This window comes from Taudactylus pleione, unplaced genomic scaffold, assembly GCF_031769625.1.
Source record: "Taudactylus pleione unplaced genomic scaffold, aTauple2 ptg000066l, whole genome shotgun sequence".
NCBI lineage: Eukaryota > Metazoa > Chordata > Amphibia > Anura > Myobatrachidae > Taudactylus > Taudactylus pleione.
Window position 1 is genome coordinate 10076701 of NW_028284468.1, and position 18518 is coordinate 10095218.

Sequence of the window (18518 nt, forward strand, 5' to 3'; positions counted from 1 at the left end):
ATGGGCCTGATTCAGAGCCGGACGCTATTTGCGGTCGTTCGTTCTGAAAAAAGGGGTGGCTATTCAAATGAACCGTTCGCTCTTTGCGGTCTGTTCACGCCTCTATGTCTGAACGAGCAAACAAAACTTGCGGTCGTTTTTTTGGAAACTACGCCCCCTGGCCGCTCGCATCCTACGTCATGTCCGCTATTTATTAGATTAATCGAGTACATCGACCAGCGTATGAACTGCTCGCTATTCTTGTGGTTGGTTTTTCCTACCGCAATCATGCGAGCAGTTCTGACTATAAAATAACCCAGTGACGTGGTCAATGACGCTGCTGTATTAATTATGCACACCCATAAAATGCCCGTTTTGACCTTTAAGCACGCCTGCGTTCTGATCTCCACTCCCCGTTTTCAAGCACCTTCCCCTGTTATCACCCACATACGCCTCCTCCTGTCACTCAAAATAGCAGGTATTCGCTATTTAGCGAACAAACGATTTTCAGCCACACTGACTGGTTCGCGCATGCGTATTACGATCCGTACGCATGCGCAGTTGGGCAAACATCGCTCGGAAAGAACGAGCGGCCGCTTACGAGCTGCTCTGAATCAGGCCCTATGTTTGCTCTAGTAGTATAGTTAGTTGTATCTACCTGAACATTGCAAAGGTTTATCATTGGTACAGGTATTTGCTATCGTGGCCTCTGTTCTTGCATTTGATTATTGGGGCTCCATCTCTAGGTCTATTCATTCTTCCTTTTCTCCTCTTAATCACTTCGTGGTATAACATAATGTGCATGTTGATATTTTTCTTTTCTCTTGTAGTTTGATGTTTACATACAGTGACCATGATAAAAGACTTTAGGATATTCCCATTTGTTCTGCTGTTGATATCGGCTGGATTTTTCTACAAAACAATCTACATAAAGGGCAATGTTTCCTACTTGTCCTATATCTTCAGAGGAAACCAAAGCCATAAAGCCATGCATGAAAAGGTAAACTTTAAAGACCGGATATACTCCAATGGAGTTAATCCAGAAGCCGTCCTGAGCCATGGAAATGGCATCATTTTTCTGGAGACCACAGATAGGATGAAACCCCCATCCTTGGTGTTGTGTGCTATTGAGTCAGCAGCCCGTGTGTATCCGGAGCGGCCTGTGGCCTTCTTCATGAAAGGGTTAACAGAAATAAACTCAGTAGATGATGAGAAGAGATCACTGAGGCAGTTCCCAACCTTTTCATCTCTAGATAATGTCTACATCTTTCCTCTTATAATGGAAGACATTTTCAATAATACACCACTGCTTCCCTGGTACAAAAAGGTAAGGTTTTGTAGACTATTGCTTACTAGCAGATACATTACATATATTCAGGAATGTGCTCTTGGATCCTTGAGAATATACTATTCTTTCTATTGTTATTTGCTATATGAAAAATACATATTAAGGAAAAGTGGATTTGCATGTGATACTGCCATAAAGGTAAAATCTATCTTCAGAGAATTGTCCGTGCAGATTTAAACAGTGGGTTTATTGACATGATTCACATTTAAACCACATCATTGTCCCACCCCACTGTATAATGTCACAAATTGCGGCTGTGAATAGCAGGACTTGAGGCAATGATGATGGATTTGCGGTGCACGACCACATCGCCACATGGCTGCCCCCCAGATACACTCCCATAGGGGGATTTTTAAAAGTACTGTATGTCTGTTGCCTAGATACTGTATAATTGTATCAAATGTACAGGTCTGAATTTTTTGGTTATTGTATCCAAATACAACAAAAGTAATTTATAAAAAAATAATTTGGTAATAGTTTTATCTAAGGGTGGATTTCCTCTTTGTATTACTTTATCTTCTAACCTAAGCAATTCAGAAAATATTCACTTTCTTCAAATATTAGAGAAGAGGAAAGATTTGCGCACTACATTACCTATATTAGTAGAATATATCACTAATCTTGTTGAGGTCAAGCAATTATGTCCTGAGCACATTTGAAGTGGTGGTGCTCCCAAAGAATAAGACAGTTATGAAATCAAAAAGGAAAAAAGAAAGAACTCTTAATGACAGGGGCAATCTGTCACGTTTGGGCTATGGTGGTCCCCTAGAGGGGTGTTAGAAGACGTGGACCCAGGTTGATATTGGCATAAGAGGCAAGTGGCCTGGATAAGTGCTTCTTCATCCACCTGTACAGGATGTTGGCTAAACCAGACCTAAGGCATGGAGTCTAGTTTACTGGGAGGAGTTCACCAGTGACCCTTACAAGCAGGATTTGGGCTTAAGCTGCACCCAGCTAGCAGGTTGCAGCCCTTTAGTCAGGTCAGTGGTGTAAGTAGCCCCACCCCCCCTATGTGCGCTCATCTTCAGCGTGTGCGGTGATAAATGGGCGTGGTCACTTAAAAATGGGGCATGTCAACATAACACACACCCCTGTCTCGTCACTCTGAACATTCCTTTCCATATGCACTTTAACCCCAGTAGTGTCCCTTATACAGTACCCCCAGTGTGCAATGTCCCCAGTTGTGTTTCCTCTTATGCAGGCCCATAGTAGTGCCCTTTATACAGTACCCCCAGTAGTGGTCCCCCTTATGCAGCCCCCCATTAGTTCCCCTTATACAGTACCCCCAGTATGCAATGCCCCCAGTAGTGGTTCCCCTTATGCAGCCCCCCATTAGTTCCCCTTATACAGTGCCCCCAGTAGTGGTCCCACTTATGCAGTGCCCCTTATATAGTGCCCCCAGTAGTAGTCCCCCCATGCAGTGCCCCCAGTAGTGGTACCCCCTATGCAGTGCCCTTTATATAGTGCCCCCAGTAGTAGTCCCCCTATACAGTGCCCCCAGTAGTGGTCCCCCTTATGCAGTCCTCCAGTAGTGATCCCTCCATCCAGTGCCCCTGTAGTGGTCCACCCTAATTAGTGCCCCCAGTAGTGGTCCCCCTATCCAGTGCCCCTTGTGCCCCTAGTAAAAAGCCCCTTATATAGTGCCCCCAGTAGTAGTCCCCAGTAGAGGTCCTCCCACCCGATGCAGTGCCCCCAGTAGCAGCCCCCCCATATAGCAGCCCCCCAGTAGTAGTCCACAGTAGAGGTACTCTACAGTAATGCCCCCAGTAGTAGCCCCCCAGTAGTAGCCCCCAGTAGAGGTCCCCCCAATAGTGCCCACAGTAGAGGTCCCCCCTGCAGTGCCCCCAGTAGTGGTCCCCCCAGATGCAGTGCCCCCAGTAGTAGCCCTCCCAGTGGTAGTCCCCAGAAGAGGTTGCCCCCAGTAGAGGTCCCCCCTAGTAGTGGTCCCCCGATGCAGTGCTCCCAGTAGCAGTCCCCCCCAGTAGAGGTCCCCCTGTAGTGCCCCCAGTAGTGACCCCCCATTGTGCCCCCAGTAGTGGTCCCCCCTCCGGTGCAGTGCATTACACATAGAAGTAAAATAAAGAAAAAAAATACACTTACCTGTATCCACGCTACAGCTCTGGCCACTGCTTCGCCGCCGCACGTCAGTCCTCCCAGGCTGGTGCACTCTGCATTATGGGAGAGACATCATGACATCATGATGTCTCTCCCATTACCCACTGCAGGAGCTGGAAGGCGGCGATGTGTGTGCAGCAGCAGCCAAAGAGAGTCTGTCTGATGCTCATTGGCTGCTGGTTAACACACACCTTGTTGATCCAGATGCAGGGCAGACACAGGAGAATGGCACTAGGAGTTTGTACTTGGATAACGTACTAAGTACACATGCTGTGGCTTTAGATGCAGAACTGACAAAGGAGATGACACTAGAAGTTTGTACTTGGATAACGTACTAAGGGCCTGATTTATCAAGGATCGCTATTCTGCTAGAACGCATGCACCACAGTTGCTTATATTAGCAGTGAAATGTAAATGTTTGCAATTGCATTGCGACCACAGCTTACCATAAGGATGTCCACTTCCCCTTACACACATCCGTATACTTGGGCAACATAGCAAAATAATCTGTAACATCGAGTAACATCAGGCCCATACGCACAGTTAAGGCAGGTCAGACCTCACTCAGGAATTGCCAACTTCTGGTCACACTATGACGCCTCAGGCTGCATATGGAACTGTAATGGATAAGTTATTCACGACCATGCAATGCCGTCCCAATGGACTGCACGCCTGCATTTGCCCAACCACCCTCCCTTCACCACCCACAAACGGCACTTCCTGTCAATCACTGTGCTCAGGGTCTGCGTTGCCTCTGCATTTGCAGTTCCCATCGCAATTGCTAGTTCATGCACGCACACTGCGATGCACGCACAGTGCGTAAACTTCGACCGAGTGCGTGCGTTCTCTCCTGTGCATTCCTTGCTGAATCAGGCCCTAAGTACACATGCTGTGGCTTCAGACGCAGAACTAGCACAGGAGATGACACTAGGAATTAAGGTAGCAGTCCATTGGAGGATGGTGTCAGCTGATAGCAACCAATGCTACCGTAGCGTAAAGGGCAATTAAGTGGTAGACTGTCATGGCTGCTCCCATGTTGGTAACCGCAGGAACCAAATCACTGAACGAGCACATGGATGTCCTAGCAGACCCCAGGTATAATCCTCAGCACTTCACTTGCCACCACCGCACAAGAGGTCAGGGTAAGCCTACGCTGAGGTGAGTTACGGACTATCCTAGGTCGCAACCTGACATAGTCTTATTAAATTGTATGGTTACACAGTATAAAATTTTAACTTTTATTGTATTATACCAATGATATAACATCTATACATACAACATAACTGGTGAAATAAAAATAGTGCTGAGATGTGATGTGATTATGTGTCTAATGTATACAAACACTTAATGGTTTGGACATGTATTTGAATCTGTGAAAATGTAAACACAAATTGATACAGATGAGACATTACATTATAATATAAACACATAATATAAATACACCAGAACTCATAAAGATGTCTATTTCTAAAGATTGTGTGCTTATTAGCATTGATACAGAAATTCTATAATAGGTACAGGCAGTACTGCAGTTGATGTCTATAGTATTTAGAATGTAAGCTCTCATGAGCAGGGACCTCTTCCCTCATGTGCTTCTCTTTTACATTTTCTTTGACTCTTTTCTCCCCATTAGGGCAAATAACACGTGACTGCCAACTCCCTTCTGCTTATTGTGAGTGTCTAACGGCTATTGCAGCAATCTATATAAATTGTGTCCTTGTCCTGCACTGTAATGTACTTTAAGTTACTTGTTTCTTGTTCACTGTTAGTTCTATGTACTACCGGTATGTAAGGTGCTGCGGAACACTTGTGGTGCCATATAAATAAAGGATAATAATAATAATAGTAGCAAGAGAAAATATAGTAGGATATATTCTACTTCTCACTGTGGGGTATATATTCTAAGTGCGGGTTTCTAGAAGTGCAGTTGTTGCCCATAGCAACCATTCAGATTCTAGTTATTATCTTCTAGGTGCTAGATAAATGTTAAGTAGAATCTAATTGGCTGCTATTGGAAACATATCCACTTCTAAAATCTTGCAATTAAGTAAACATACCCCTAGGAGTCATATAGGTGAGTACAATATAACTCACATTCCCCAATGCGAGAAATTTATATAAGGTTGATATTATTACAACCGTTCCTGAATGGTTTGTTCCTCAATACAATGTTAGTAGTCAAAAAGACAGATGCTTAATATATATTGAGTATCCTCTATATTTGATACAGTAATCATCAAAATTAGAAAAATGGGGGGGGAGGGGGAGATAAATATATCACCACTTTGTATCTGATTCAGTATGATTTACTCCCAAGTGCCTCACCCTAATCCCCCCTCTAAGTGCCTAAACCTAACCCCCCCTTCCATGCCGCCTAAACCCAAGTCCCCCGGGGGGGTGCTTAACCCTAACCTCTCCCTGAGGGTGCCTAACCCTAACCCCCCCTTCCCCTAGCCTAATCCTAACCCCCCGCAGTTGTCCACGCCCGTCACCCAGTTTACCTTTGATCGGTAAACCGGGTGTCGGTCTCCCGTTGTAGGGAAAATGACAGGCGTCGGGATTTCGACGCCTGTCATTAACCCTTGCTGGGATTGTATAGTCGGGAAGCCGGCGGTCGGCATTCAGTCCATCGGCTTCCTGACTGTTTGTCAAATAATCCATTAATGTGGTAAAGGAAATATTCCATACATGGAGGGAGACTTCAAGTGTCCAAGATTATAACCATCCAAGCACAATGCCATAAACGAACAGAAATTATCCACATTTAAATGCCTATGTATAGACAGGGCCGGCCCTAGCCCAAATTTTTTGGTAAGCAAGTATATTTTTTGGCGCCACCCTTTGCAGTGCCCCTTTTACAGTGCCACTGGTAGTGGTCCCCCCTGTACAGTGCCCCTTGTGCCCCCAGTAGTATTCCCCTTATATAGTGCCCCCAGTAGTAGTCCCCCTATGCAGTGCCCCCAGTAGTGGTACCCCCTATGCAGTGCCCCTTTTACTAGGGCCCCCGGTAGTGGTCCCCCCTGTGCAGTGCCCCTTATGTCCCCAGTAGCATTCCCCTTATATAGTGCCCCAGTAGTACCCCCCCTATGCAGTGCCCCCAGTAGTGGTACCCATTATGCAGTGCCCTATATATAGTGCCCCCAGTAGTGGTCCCCCCCTTGTAGTGCCCATAGTAGTAATCCCCCCTTGTAGTGCCCCCAGTAGTATTCCTCCCCCTTGTAGTGCCGCCAGTAGTATTCCCCCCTGTAGTGCACCCAGTAGTATTCCCCGCTGTAGTGCCCCCAGTAGATAGCTCCCCTTGTAGTGCTCCCAGTAGTAGCCCCCCCTTGTAGTGCCCCCATTAGTAGCCCCCCCTTGTAGTGCCCCCAGTAGTAATCCCTCCCCTTGTAGTGCCCCCAGTAGTATTACCCCCTGTAGTGTCCCCAGTAGTATTCCCCCCCTAGTAATCCCCCCTTGTAGTGCACCCCAGTAGTATCACCCCCTGTAGTGTCCCCAGTAGTATTCCCCCCATAGTAATCCCCCCTTGTAGTGTCCCCAGTAGTATTCCTCCCCTAGTAATCCCCCCTTGTAGTGCCCCCAGTAGTATTACCCCCTGTAGTGTCCCCAGTAGTATTCCCCCCTAGTAATCCCCCCTTGTAGTGCCCCCCAGTAGTATTACCCCCTGTAGTGTCCCCAGTAGTATTCCCCCATAGTAATCCCCCCTTGTAGTGCCCCCTGTAGTGTCCCCAGTAGTATTCCCCCCATAGTAATCCCCCCTTGTAGTGCCCCCAGTAGTATTACCCCCTGTAGTGTCCCCAGTAGTATTCCCCCCCAGTAATCCCCTCTTGTAGTGCCCCCAGTAGTATTACCCCCTGTAGTGTCCCCAGTAGTATCCCCCCGTAGTAATGCCCTCTTGTAGTGCCCCCAGTAGTATTACCCCCTGTAGTGTCCCCAGTAGTATTCCCCCCCTAGTAATCCCCCCTTGTAGTGCCCCCCAGTAGTATTACCCCCTGTAGTGTCCCCAGTAGTATTCCCCCCTAGTAATCCCCCCTTGTACTGCCCCCCAGTAGTATTACCCCCTGTAGTATCCCTAGTAGTATTCCCCCCTAGTAATCCCCCCTTGTAGTGCCCCCAGTTGTATTTCCCCCTCTAGTGTCCCCAGTAGTATTCCCCCCTAGTAATCCCCCCTTGTAGTGCCCCCAGTGGTATTCCACCTTCCCCCGCCCCCCGCAGTAGAGATGTAATGAAAATTTTTAAAAAAAAACCACTTACCTGAAACCCGCTCCTGCTCCTGGTCCTGCCGCCGATACCAGCTCCTCCGTCCGTTGCTTTGCATTATGGGAGTGACGTCACATCATGACGTCACTCCCATTACCCGCTGCGGGAGCCGGAAGATGCCCGGCTCTGGCAGTGGGAGCAGCAGCAGCCGATGAGAGTCTGTCTGACTCTCATCAGCTGCTAAAGCAAACACACAGCTGCCGGCGCCGGCGGCTATGTGTTTGTGCTGTGCAGCGCTGATCGAACTCCATCCGGTCAGCGCTACACGCGTGGTGCAGCTGTGTCACAGAGACACAGTCTGCACCGCGGCCAGCATGGTATGCAGCTGAGGCGCCATTCACTATGTGGTGCCTTACGCAGCTGTGTACCATGCGTAACGGGAGAACCGGCCCTGTGTATAGGCTAGTTAGTGCCGTCTAAGTTTAATGTAAGGATAGTCTTCAGTCTTACTGGACAATAATAGCAGCTACACATGACAGATTAGTGCAGCATCCTGTTGTTCTGGTTTAGGGGTGTCACCCCATCGGCTTCCAACATGGGTGTCATCTGTGATTTTTGCACTAGGAAATAAGCTTTCTGTAGTCAGTCTCTCACTGCCTGGGGAACAAGTCAGATACTGTCACGACCAGGGTTTTTCGGCATGCCAGCCAGCAGGTATTACCTGTGAGGATGCTATGACGAGGGGCGTCTGGCGGTGGCGCTGGTATCTGGTGGGGTGCATTGGCTGCGCATAGTCCTGTGTGGGCATACTGTCACTCTGGTCTGGTTAGGCCTGGTGGTGCTTCCGTTCTGCTCTGGCATGGGTGCGGCCATCTTGCCTTCGGTCATGTGACCTAGTCGCCCTATCCTGGTGTGTCACATGCTCTCTCTGGCCTGCCTGCCTGCACTGGGTATTTAAGGGAGTGCCGAGCTTCCTCTCATTGCCAGTGCAACATGTTTCTCAGCGAGAGCTGAGAGAGAGAGTTCCTGAGCTCATTCACCTGTCTGTTGGGATCATTACCTAGCCTGCTTCATCCTGCCTGTTCCAGCCTCACTGGCTCCTGCCTCCTCCTTTGCCTCTCCCTTGCCTGAGTACCTGTGTCAGCTGTTACCCTGCACCTTGCCTCCACTTGCAGTTTCCCTGGACATTATTTCTCAGCCTGCAATTTATTTCAGCCTGCAATTCAGTTCAGCCTGCAACTCACTTCAACCTGCAACTCACTTCAGCCTGCAATTCACTTCAGCCTGCCATTCACTTCAGCCTGCAATTCACTTCAGTCTGCAACTCATATCAGCCTGCAATTCTTTTCAGCCTCACAAACCCTGGAATACTGGCCTACTTTCTGTTATTACTACCTGGACTTTTTCCCATTGCTTCACTACAGTTTCCCAAGTGCACTTTAGTGCTATACCCGGACTTTTTGTTTTTCCACATTCATGTCTGTTAAGCCACTCATTAAAAACTCCATGTTTATTTTTAAATCTGCTTCAGTGTCTGCTCCTTGTACCATCCCGGGCCCACAACAAAACCAGAACCTCACAGATACCTATTGAGAGACACTGTGATTACTGGATGTAAGTGCTGTGCTAAAGACTTTTGCTTGTGAAAGGGATGTAGGGTCCCTCCATTCTGAGAGTGGGAATCATTTTTTTAGATAGTGCTGGACAGGCCAGTATTTGCTTTTATGGTTTGTTTCTTTATTGTACTGCTAATAAAACTATCTGCGTACACATACTGTATACCACAACTCTGGACTGGTTTACTTCTACTTGGCTGCTGCATGACAAGTGCAATTGTTTACCACAGGAGATGGCACCCTTATCATGGTCTTGCCACAATAGATAGGACATTAATTAAATTCCAAACAGTGCACTAAGTATTGTGAGTCAGCAATGCTAACCAGCATTGGGCCTGGCCATTTCTTGGTTATTTCTGACATATTTAAATGTTTATATTTTGAAACATGTTACTTCATAAATTTGTATTATAGGGAAACTGGATGTTGTCGTGACTTCCATTAAGACCAGAGAAGTCTTCATGCATACCAAACGTACTCTGCACTCAGTTCTTTGTCATGAGCTTAATATGTACTCTATATTCAAGTTTTAAATACATATCAATGATATACAATGATATTACTGTATTGTTTGTCCAACCTTACAATTATAATACATTTTTTAAAGGTTAATACTTTATAAATTTATAAAGGATACATATAATTATCAATAACATAAAAAAACAGTATAGAACAAATGATATAATAAAGATTTCCATAATAGAAAAATATATTTGAAAAGTATAAAAAAGGAATTGACTGCCATTTCCACATTATTTAACAATCTAAATTAAGATGGTGATATACAATTTTAGTTTTTTTTTTAGTAGAGATAAAACATGAAATTGAAATTGAAATATATTAAATACAATTGAAATCAATTAAGTGTGCAACCATCAAGACAACAAATATTTGCTTTTACGTATTCTTTTTAGAAAGAGAATCAGATTTAAAAAATCAAAACCTTAAGATATATCTACTATACTGTTAATATTTTACATCAAAAACTCCTCTCTTTCTAAGTAAAATTAATTTACAATTCTGTCCATTCCATATTGGGCTTAATAGATTCATTAGGGTACATTTCTGTGTTTGCCAGAGACTGCAATCATGTGAATATTTTGCCATTTTTACAAACACTGAAATGTACTGAAGGCAAAAATGGGTAATTTTTCTGTATTTTCCGATGTGAACATGGCCGAATCAGAAGTTAAATGCACCCACAATTACAAACAGAACTTAATACACCATCGTCTGATCACAGCAGTACTTTCAATAGACCGAAATGCAACATAGGAATTTACCAACAAACGTGATTATAATCGCGGGTGTTTTCTGAGTAATCTTGGTTAAAATATCAAAGTTTCAAATAGACTCCCTCCTGAGCAGCGTATCTTGCAGAAACATACAGAAATCAGTATGATCTGTATATGTGTTCACAGAGAAAGTGAGAAGCGCTAGTCACAAAAAGACAATATTTAATTACATTAAAATCTGCGGACAACACTTAAAAAATACATGAAAGAAATGAATAAAAATAACGTATACCAATGATATTATAATGAGAATTAACACAATATATGCAGTATTAAGACATAGTTTAAACAAGTTTAAAAGACTGTTAACCAAATCTCAATCTTGGGAAGAAACGATGATTCCAGAGCCTAATCTCTGAGTATTCCAATTGATCCAAATTAGCCTAATGGCTGCTCCTCCATAATGCAATGTTCCTAAGCAAAGAAACTTTGTAACTCAAGCTTATTACTTGCAGCGCTGTAGCATGCTTTCACAAAGTCTATATAGCTTGCTTTGTATCATTCTGATAGTCCTGTAACCAATAATAACTATTGTAGAACAGGTTTATTTATTTTCAGCACTGTAACTTGTTTCCAAAGGAAAATATTTAACTGATTTTGTTGTTACACAGTCCTATTTGCAGTGGTAGGTATTGTGGATCGCTCGGCACAGGAAAAGAAAGTAACGTGGAAGATCTTTCCAGTATAGTATGCACACAACAAAACTAAAAGGAAACTATTTAGTTTTGTATATATGGCTCTAAAACTAGTTTCCTCTTGTTACTGGTATCTAAACATAAGTTATCGATATTAAATTCTTCCTCCATACATCTGTTTTACCATATTATTATGTTCCCCAGATTTTCTCTATCTGGGTTGTAATAGACCGATTCTCTAAGATGGTCCACTATATACCTTTGAAGAAGTTACCTATTGCTCCTGATCTGGCAGAGTTGCTCGTCCAACACATATTTCGTCTTCATGGCCTTCCTGCTGAAATTTTCTCTGACCGTGGTGTGCAGTTTACTGCAAAATTCTGGAGGGCTTTGTGTTCTGTTCTTCAAGTGAAGTTAAACTTTTCCACGGCCTGCCATCCGCAAAGCAACGGCTCCACCGAGAGAGTTAATCTAGATCTAGAGACTTTCTTAAAAATTTTTATGACATCTTCCCAGGACAATTGGGCTGCCTTGCTGCCGTGGGCCGAGTTTGCACATAATGCTTCCTACCACTCGTCAACTAACCAAACGCCATTTCAGGTTGTTTATGGCCTTCATCCTCGTGTTCCCGAATTCCGAAGCCTGCCTGTTTTTGATGTTCCGGCCGTGGATGACACAGTGCGGAATTTTGCTGCCATCTGGACTCAAGTACGGTCTGATTTGCTGAAGGCATCCTCTCGCTATAAGACCCAGGCCGATAGGAAGTGTAGAATAGTTCCACGCATGCAAGTTGGAAGCCAGGTCTGGTTGTCCACCCGGAATCTTCGTCTGAGAGTTCCTTCAATGAAATTTGTACCACGCTTCATTGGTCCTTTCACCATAACAGAAGTCATTAATCCAGTGGCCTATCGTCTACAGTTACCACCATACCTAAAAATCTCTAATTCCTTCCATGTTTCCTTATTAAAGCCCCTAGTTCTGAATAGGTTCCACAGTGCTCTACCTGCTTCTCCTCAAGTCCAGACAGAGATAGGAGTTGAGTTTGAGGTCACCCAGGTCTTGGACTCTCGTCTACGCAGAGCTCATCTACAGTATTTGCTAGACTGGAAAGGTTATGGTCCAGAGGAACGTTGCTGGACCGATGCTCGTGATGTCCACACTCCCATGCTCATCAGGAGATTTCATTCTGCCCATCTGGAGAAGCCTGAGGCCACCCCAAAAGGGGGGGGTACTGTCATGGCCAGGTTATTTCAGCAGGGTGCAAGGCGGGTGTTACCTGTGAGATCGTTGTGGTGCGGGCTGTCTGGTGGCGGAGCTGGTGTCTGGCGGGGGGCTTTGGCTGCGCGCGTTGTTGTGTGGGCCTGTTGTCACTCTGCGCTGGTAAGGCCTGGCGGCGTCTCCGTTCCGTTTGGCATGGGTGCTGCTATTTTGCCTTCTGGCCATGTGATGCGGCTGGCCAATCCTGGTGAGTCACATGTTCCCTCCGGCCAGTAACAGCACGGCATGGGGTATTTAAGAAGGTTCAGTGCCTTCCTTCTTTGCCAGTGCAATGTGTATCTCAGCCTAGCTGAGAGGGAGTTCTCTGTGCTTATCCTGTTCCTGTGAATTGCTGTCTGCCAGTCTGCCTGTCAGCTCCTAGCTTCCGCTTGACTACCCCGCTTCCTCCACCACTCTTGCCTATACCTGAGTGCCTGAGCCTGCTGACATCCTGCTCATTTGCCTTAGTTCACTACCTGCATACCTGGCTTATTATTTCCTGCATCACTGCCTGCATACCTGGTTGATTATTCCAGTCTCACTACCTGCACACTTGGACTGTTCTAATTGTTTCTACTTGGACATTAAACCATTACTCCCACCACAGAACTCTAGTGCACATTTATATATACCTGGACTTTTATTTACTGCCATATTTTATGTCTACTCAAGCACATATTAAAAAACTTAGTTTTATATTCAAACCCGCTTCTGTGATCGCTCCTGCTACCACCCCGGGTCCACAAACAACCCAGAACATAACACCCATGGAGTTGACAAGGTATCGTCCAAGGAGGGGCTTGACCCCCCAGGCTCTTGAAGCAAACCTGGATCTTTCTGCGGTAATGGGGGCCTGTGAAGATCCTTGTTCTCTTGTCCATTACTATAACAGAGATATGACAGCTGCAATGGATATTATCGCCCCAGTGTGTATACGACCCCTCAGGTACAAAGGACCCTATAACAACCCTAAATGGCTGCTTAGCTGAGCTTGAGGAGTGGATGAGTGCTAGTTGGCTGCAACTGAACCCTGATAAAACAGAGGTCCTTATGATAGGTCACAAGTCAGGGGTACAGCATAGCCAACCAACAGGACTTATGCTTGGGGGATCAGAATTACAAAACACTGAACATGTGTGGAATCTTGGTGTTGTCCTGGATAGTGGCTTGACACTTAAACATCAGGTATCAGCCACAATCAAATCCTTATTCTTTCATCTGAGTAACATTGCCAGAATCAAGCACTTAATTCCCTTAGAAGATCTGCCTAAAGTCATACATGCATTTATATCATCACGCCTAGACTACTGCAATGCCCTCTACCTTGGACTCCCAGCAAAAGAATTGCACCACTTGCAGATGGTACAAAACGCAGCTGCCAGGCTATTAACCAACCAGCCCCATTCCAGCCACATAACACCCACTCTCTAGTCCCTTCACTGGCTGCCTGTCAGATGGCGAATTGTTTTCAAGATTGGATTACTAACTTACAAAGCCCTACATGACCATGGCCCAAGGTACCTAAAGCAGCTTCTGATTCCTTACTGTCCCACTCGATTACTGCGATCCATTGATGAAGGACTATTAACAGTACCTAGAATCTCCTGGAATTCATCTGGGGGTCGAGCTTTCAGGTTTGGGGCTTCAACCTTATGGAACTCACTTCCCTGCACAGTTCGAGAGGCTTTCACTCTGGAATCCTTCAAAAATAGACTCAAGACTTACCTCTTCACCAAAGCATTTCACTAATGTCCCTTGTTTAAGCTTACTGTATCTTGTATTTTGTACTGTTAAGGCAAATGTAAAGCACTTTGAGTCCTTTAGGAGAAAAGCGCTATATAAATAAAATTATTATTATTATTATTATCCTCCGTGCACTACAAGTTGCTCCACACATAGTGCAGTAGTGGTGTGACACAGTAGCGCTGAGTGTCTTTTTGTGCATCTTTTTACCTTCAAATGCATCTTATTGGCACAATCAGCTTCTGCTGATTAAAATGATATGCAGCATGCCTATGTTCTGTGAGCGAGTGCGGGTGTATCTGCAAGCGAATCACTACATTAAAGTGTTACTTGTGCTGATACTGTAACGTAGTGTTTTGCATGCAGATACACCCACACTGGCTCACAGAACATAGGCATGCTACATATCATTTTAATCAGCAGAAACTGGTTGTGCTTTCAATCTGATTCGATGTATGATGCAGATGCATTTGAAGGTACATAGTTGCATAAAAAGACGCGCTAACTCGTCATGTCATGACATGACTAGAAGGCCTGTTTAACGTGCAAGGAGGCTGGATGTATGAGGACCCATCTGTATATGTATTTGTATAAATAACAGAATTCACACACTACCAAGTCATTTATTTTTTAATCCTGTAGTGAAGATTTAAAAACCAAAAAAATCTCCCTTTCCATGACTCAAACCCGGGACACCCAAGGTGCAAGGTGCACACTTTAACCACTAGCCCACACACACCAGCCATGTTGAGGGCTGCACCTGTCGAGTATGTGATGTGAAGTGTGCAAATTAAAGCAGGTAATGTGTACAATGTCAATAGTGAGCAGTGTTACAGTCGCTGATACTGTAATGTAGCATTTTGAATGCAGATACACCTGCACTCGCTCACAGAACATAGGCATACTGGATATCATTTTAATCAGCAGAAGCTGCTTGTGCTATCAATTTGCATCACTGTGTGATTCAGATGCATTTGAAGGTAAAAAGTCACATAAAAGACACTCGCACTACAGAGTCATGCCATATTAGTACAGTACATGTAAACACATTCATCATGTCTCAGTGGAAGCTGTGCATGCCTGTGAACACTAACTGAGCCCTTGAGACAAAAGTATATATATATATTTTTTTTTTAAAGTACAGGACTCACACACATAATGTAATTATTTAATACTTTATTACACATTCTTCTGCAGCCCTTATTCCATGACCAAAATGCTGTACTATAGTTTACAGAATCACAGCTTCTGTCAATCAAAGGGCGGTGATACAGATAATGCATTGGAATTCTGATGCATGCGCTGTGTAGTTTAGGAAAAGTGACACCTGGTGGACAAAAAGTTGAATTACAGGATATTACTTTTTTCCAGTGCTACGCTATGATTCATTATGAAACATTCTGTGTGGCGCGACTCAAGGCATACTGTTTGTCATGAGATGCATGGCTTGCTACATGTCTGTATGGAGCAATAAACTAGCTGGACACATCTGTATATACACCACACATGCAAGTGTCACACATACATTACACACACACATTTACATACATACACACACATTACTCACACACACACTTACCTTGCAGTATCTGCAGACTACATGTTGTGGATGGGATGGAGATGAGATCTGGCAGGCTGGCACCATGTTATTAAGCTCCACCCCCCTCACAGCAATATGCCACAATTTGTGGGTTAATCAGAAAAGGGCAGGACCAAATGACACAATTTCAATGCAATCATAATGGCTCCACCTCCAACCGACAGACCCGCAAATCATGTCATTTTTCCATGAGGTGGACGGGGCTTAATAAAATAGTGCTAGCTCTGGTGCAGCAGCTGCTGCTGTGTGTGGACCCCTAGGTGTGGGGGCCACGGAATGACTGCCCCTGTTGCCCCCCCATTAATCCAGATATTTATATGGTATTATAGAAGTAGGACGGAGTGCATTTCATATGCATGGAGGTAATTAAATACCTGAGCCTGTGGGTGTCAGCCTTAGGACAAGAAGGGGCTAGTTGTTTAGTGAGGTAGTGTTGTGGGGTGGGGTTAGGTTTGGTTAGCCTATAGGATTGGCAGAGGGTGGGTCAGTGCTATTTCAGAGTTGCTGATTGGCAGCCATTTCATAGAAATTTATCTGGTCAGCTTTTTGAGCAGGTGCTGTGCTAGTGACGGGAAAACGTCACTTTATGTGACTAATACTTCTATGTACTAACTCTGCCTACTTCTATTTCTTCTCTCTGTCTTTTCATCTCCTTTTCTCTGCCCCTCTTCCTGTTTTCACTGTTTTTATAACCTTGTATTCTGCCTTTTTCTCTTTCCATTTATTTCTAGATCTGCCTTCACTTCTATCCTGTCTTCCTTCTTTCCATTGTATATATTTAATTATTCTCACTGAGGTGAACACTGATGGTAAACACACTGTTATGAGGTGAACACTCTTTATAATAGTACATAGTATACACATTGTACAGTTATAACATTGAGGTGAGCACACTGCTCTGTATAATAGTACTGAGTATACACATTATTCAGTTATAACACTGAAGTGAGCAAACTACTATGTATAATAGTACAGAGTATACACAGTGTATAGTGATAACACTGGGGTGAACACTCTGTATAATAGTACTGAGTATACACAGTTTACAGTTATAACAGTGAGGTGAGCACACTGCTCTGTATAATGAGTACTGAGTATACTGTACACAGTTTACAGTTATAACAGTGAGGTGAACACACTGCTCTGTATGATATTACTGAGTATACACAGTTTACAGCTACAATACTAAGGTGAGCACACTGCTCTGTATAATAGTACCGAGTATACACATTATTCAGTTATAACACTGAGGTGAGCAAACTACTATGTATAATAGTACAGAGTATACACAGTGTATAGTGATAACACTGGGGTGAACACTCTGTACAATAGTACTGAGTATACACAGTTTACAGTTATAACAGTGAGGTGAGCACACTGCTCTGTATAATGAGTACTGAGTATTCTGTACACAGTTTACAGTTATAACAGTGAGGTGAACACACTGCTCTGTATGATAGTACTGAGTATACACAGTTTACAGTTACAATACTAAGGTGAGCACACTGCTCTGTATAATAGTACTGAGTATACACAGTTTACAGTTATAACACTGAGGTGAGCACACTGATCTGTATAATAGTACTGAGTATACACAGTTTACAGTTCTAACACTGAGGTGAGCACACTGCTCTGTACAATAGTACTGAGTATACACAGTTTACAGTTATAACAGTGAGGTGAGCACACTGCTCTGTATAATAGTACTGAGTATACACAGTTTATAGTTATAACACTGAGGTGAACACTGATGGTGAGCACACCGTTCTGTATAATTATGCTGAGTATACACAGATAATGGTCACATTCAGGGCTATTTTTCAGCTGGAACAAACAGAACTTCAGTTCCTGAACCTCTCATTAACTATAATGTACAAGATAATAAAGTCCCTTTTTAGTGCCTTCTTTTCTAGATACTGTTTTGTATATGGTATGTATGTGGATATGTGTGTGCACGTGCAAGCATGTATATGTGTAAATATATATATATATATATATATTATGATAACTTGGGGGTTAATTAGCTCGGTAGACTGGGGTCAGTGGTGCTGTGATTAGGAGCAGAATTAGAGTCCACACTTAGCATTCCAGTTTAAATAAACATAAATGTTGCTTTACTTCCAGCATATGAAATCAGGAAACAGAAAAATAATAAACAACCTAGCCCTTGTTTAGGGCACTAGCTCACTTCTTGAGCCCTCTCTATTAACGTGCAGCTAGTCTGCCAACAAAGTCCAAAGTCAGCTTAGCCCTGCTTCATGCAGGTTAACACAGGCTCCGGCCTGGTCTTTAGTTGGCTGGCTGCCACAGCGTCATAGTCTGGCCTGCTTCCTTGCAGGTACCATAGCTCAGTCCCAGAGTTTGATAGCCTTCCCTGTTTCCCACAGGTCTAGGCTCAGGCCTCCTGGCCCTCACTGGCTTGCTAGCACAGTGAGCTCTGTCTGACTGGTCTGCCTCAGTCCTCCCTGGACTGAATTCACTGGTCAGCCCTTACACAATCTCCCAGAATCCTTTCCTTCTCTGTGTGGGTGGACCTCTCCTGCCCCACACAGAATCTGCTGCTCACCAGTGCCTTCTCTGGTGATACTGCCACAATATATATGTATATATATATTTATATATATATATATATATATATTATATAGAAAAAAAAGGGAATTTGCCCTCCAGCACACTGCAGCAATATCAACAAAAAATACTTAAATCCTACATGATAATAGAGATTCAGAGGTA

General features: G+C 44.2%; 1 protein-coding gene across 1 annotated transcript in view; it reads left to right on the top strand.

The window, feature by feature from the left end:
- The first annotated feature begins 832 nt into the window (after window positions 1-832).
- LOC148534444 (alpha-1,4-N-acetylglucosaminyltransferase-like) overlaps window positions 833-18518 on the top strand; it is a 47251-nt gene continuing 29565 nt past the window's right edge. The window contains exon 1 of the mRNA XM_088466866.1: window positions 833-1306. Coding sequence (XP_088322992.1) covers window positions 833-1306 — 474 coding nt within the window. The remainder of the gene's footprint in view (window positions 1307-18518) is intronic.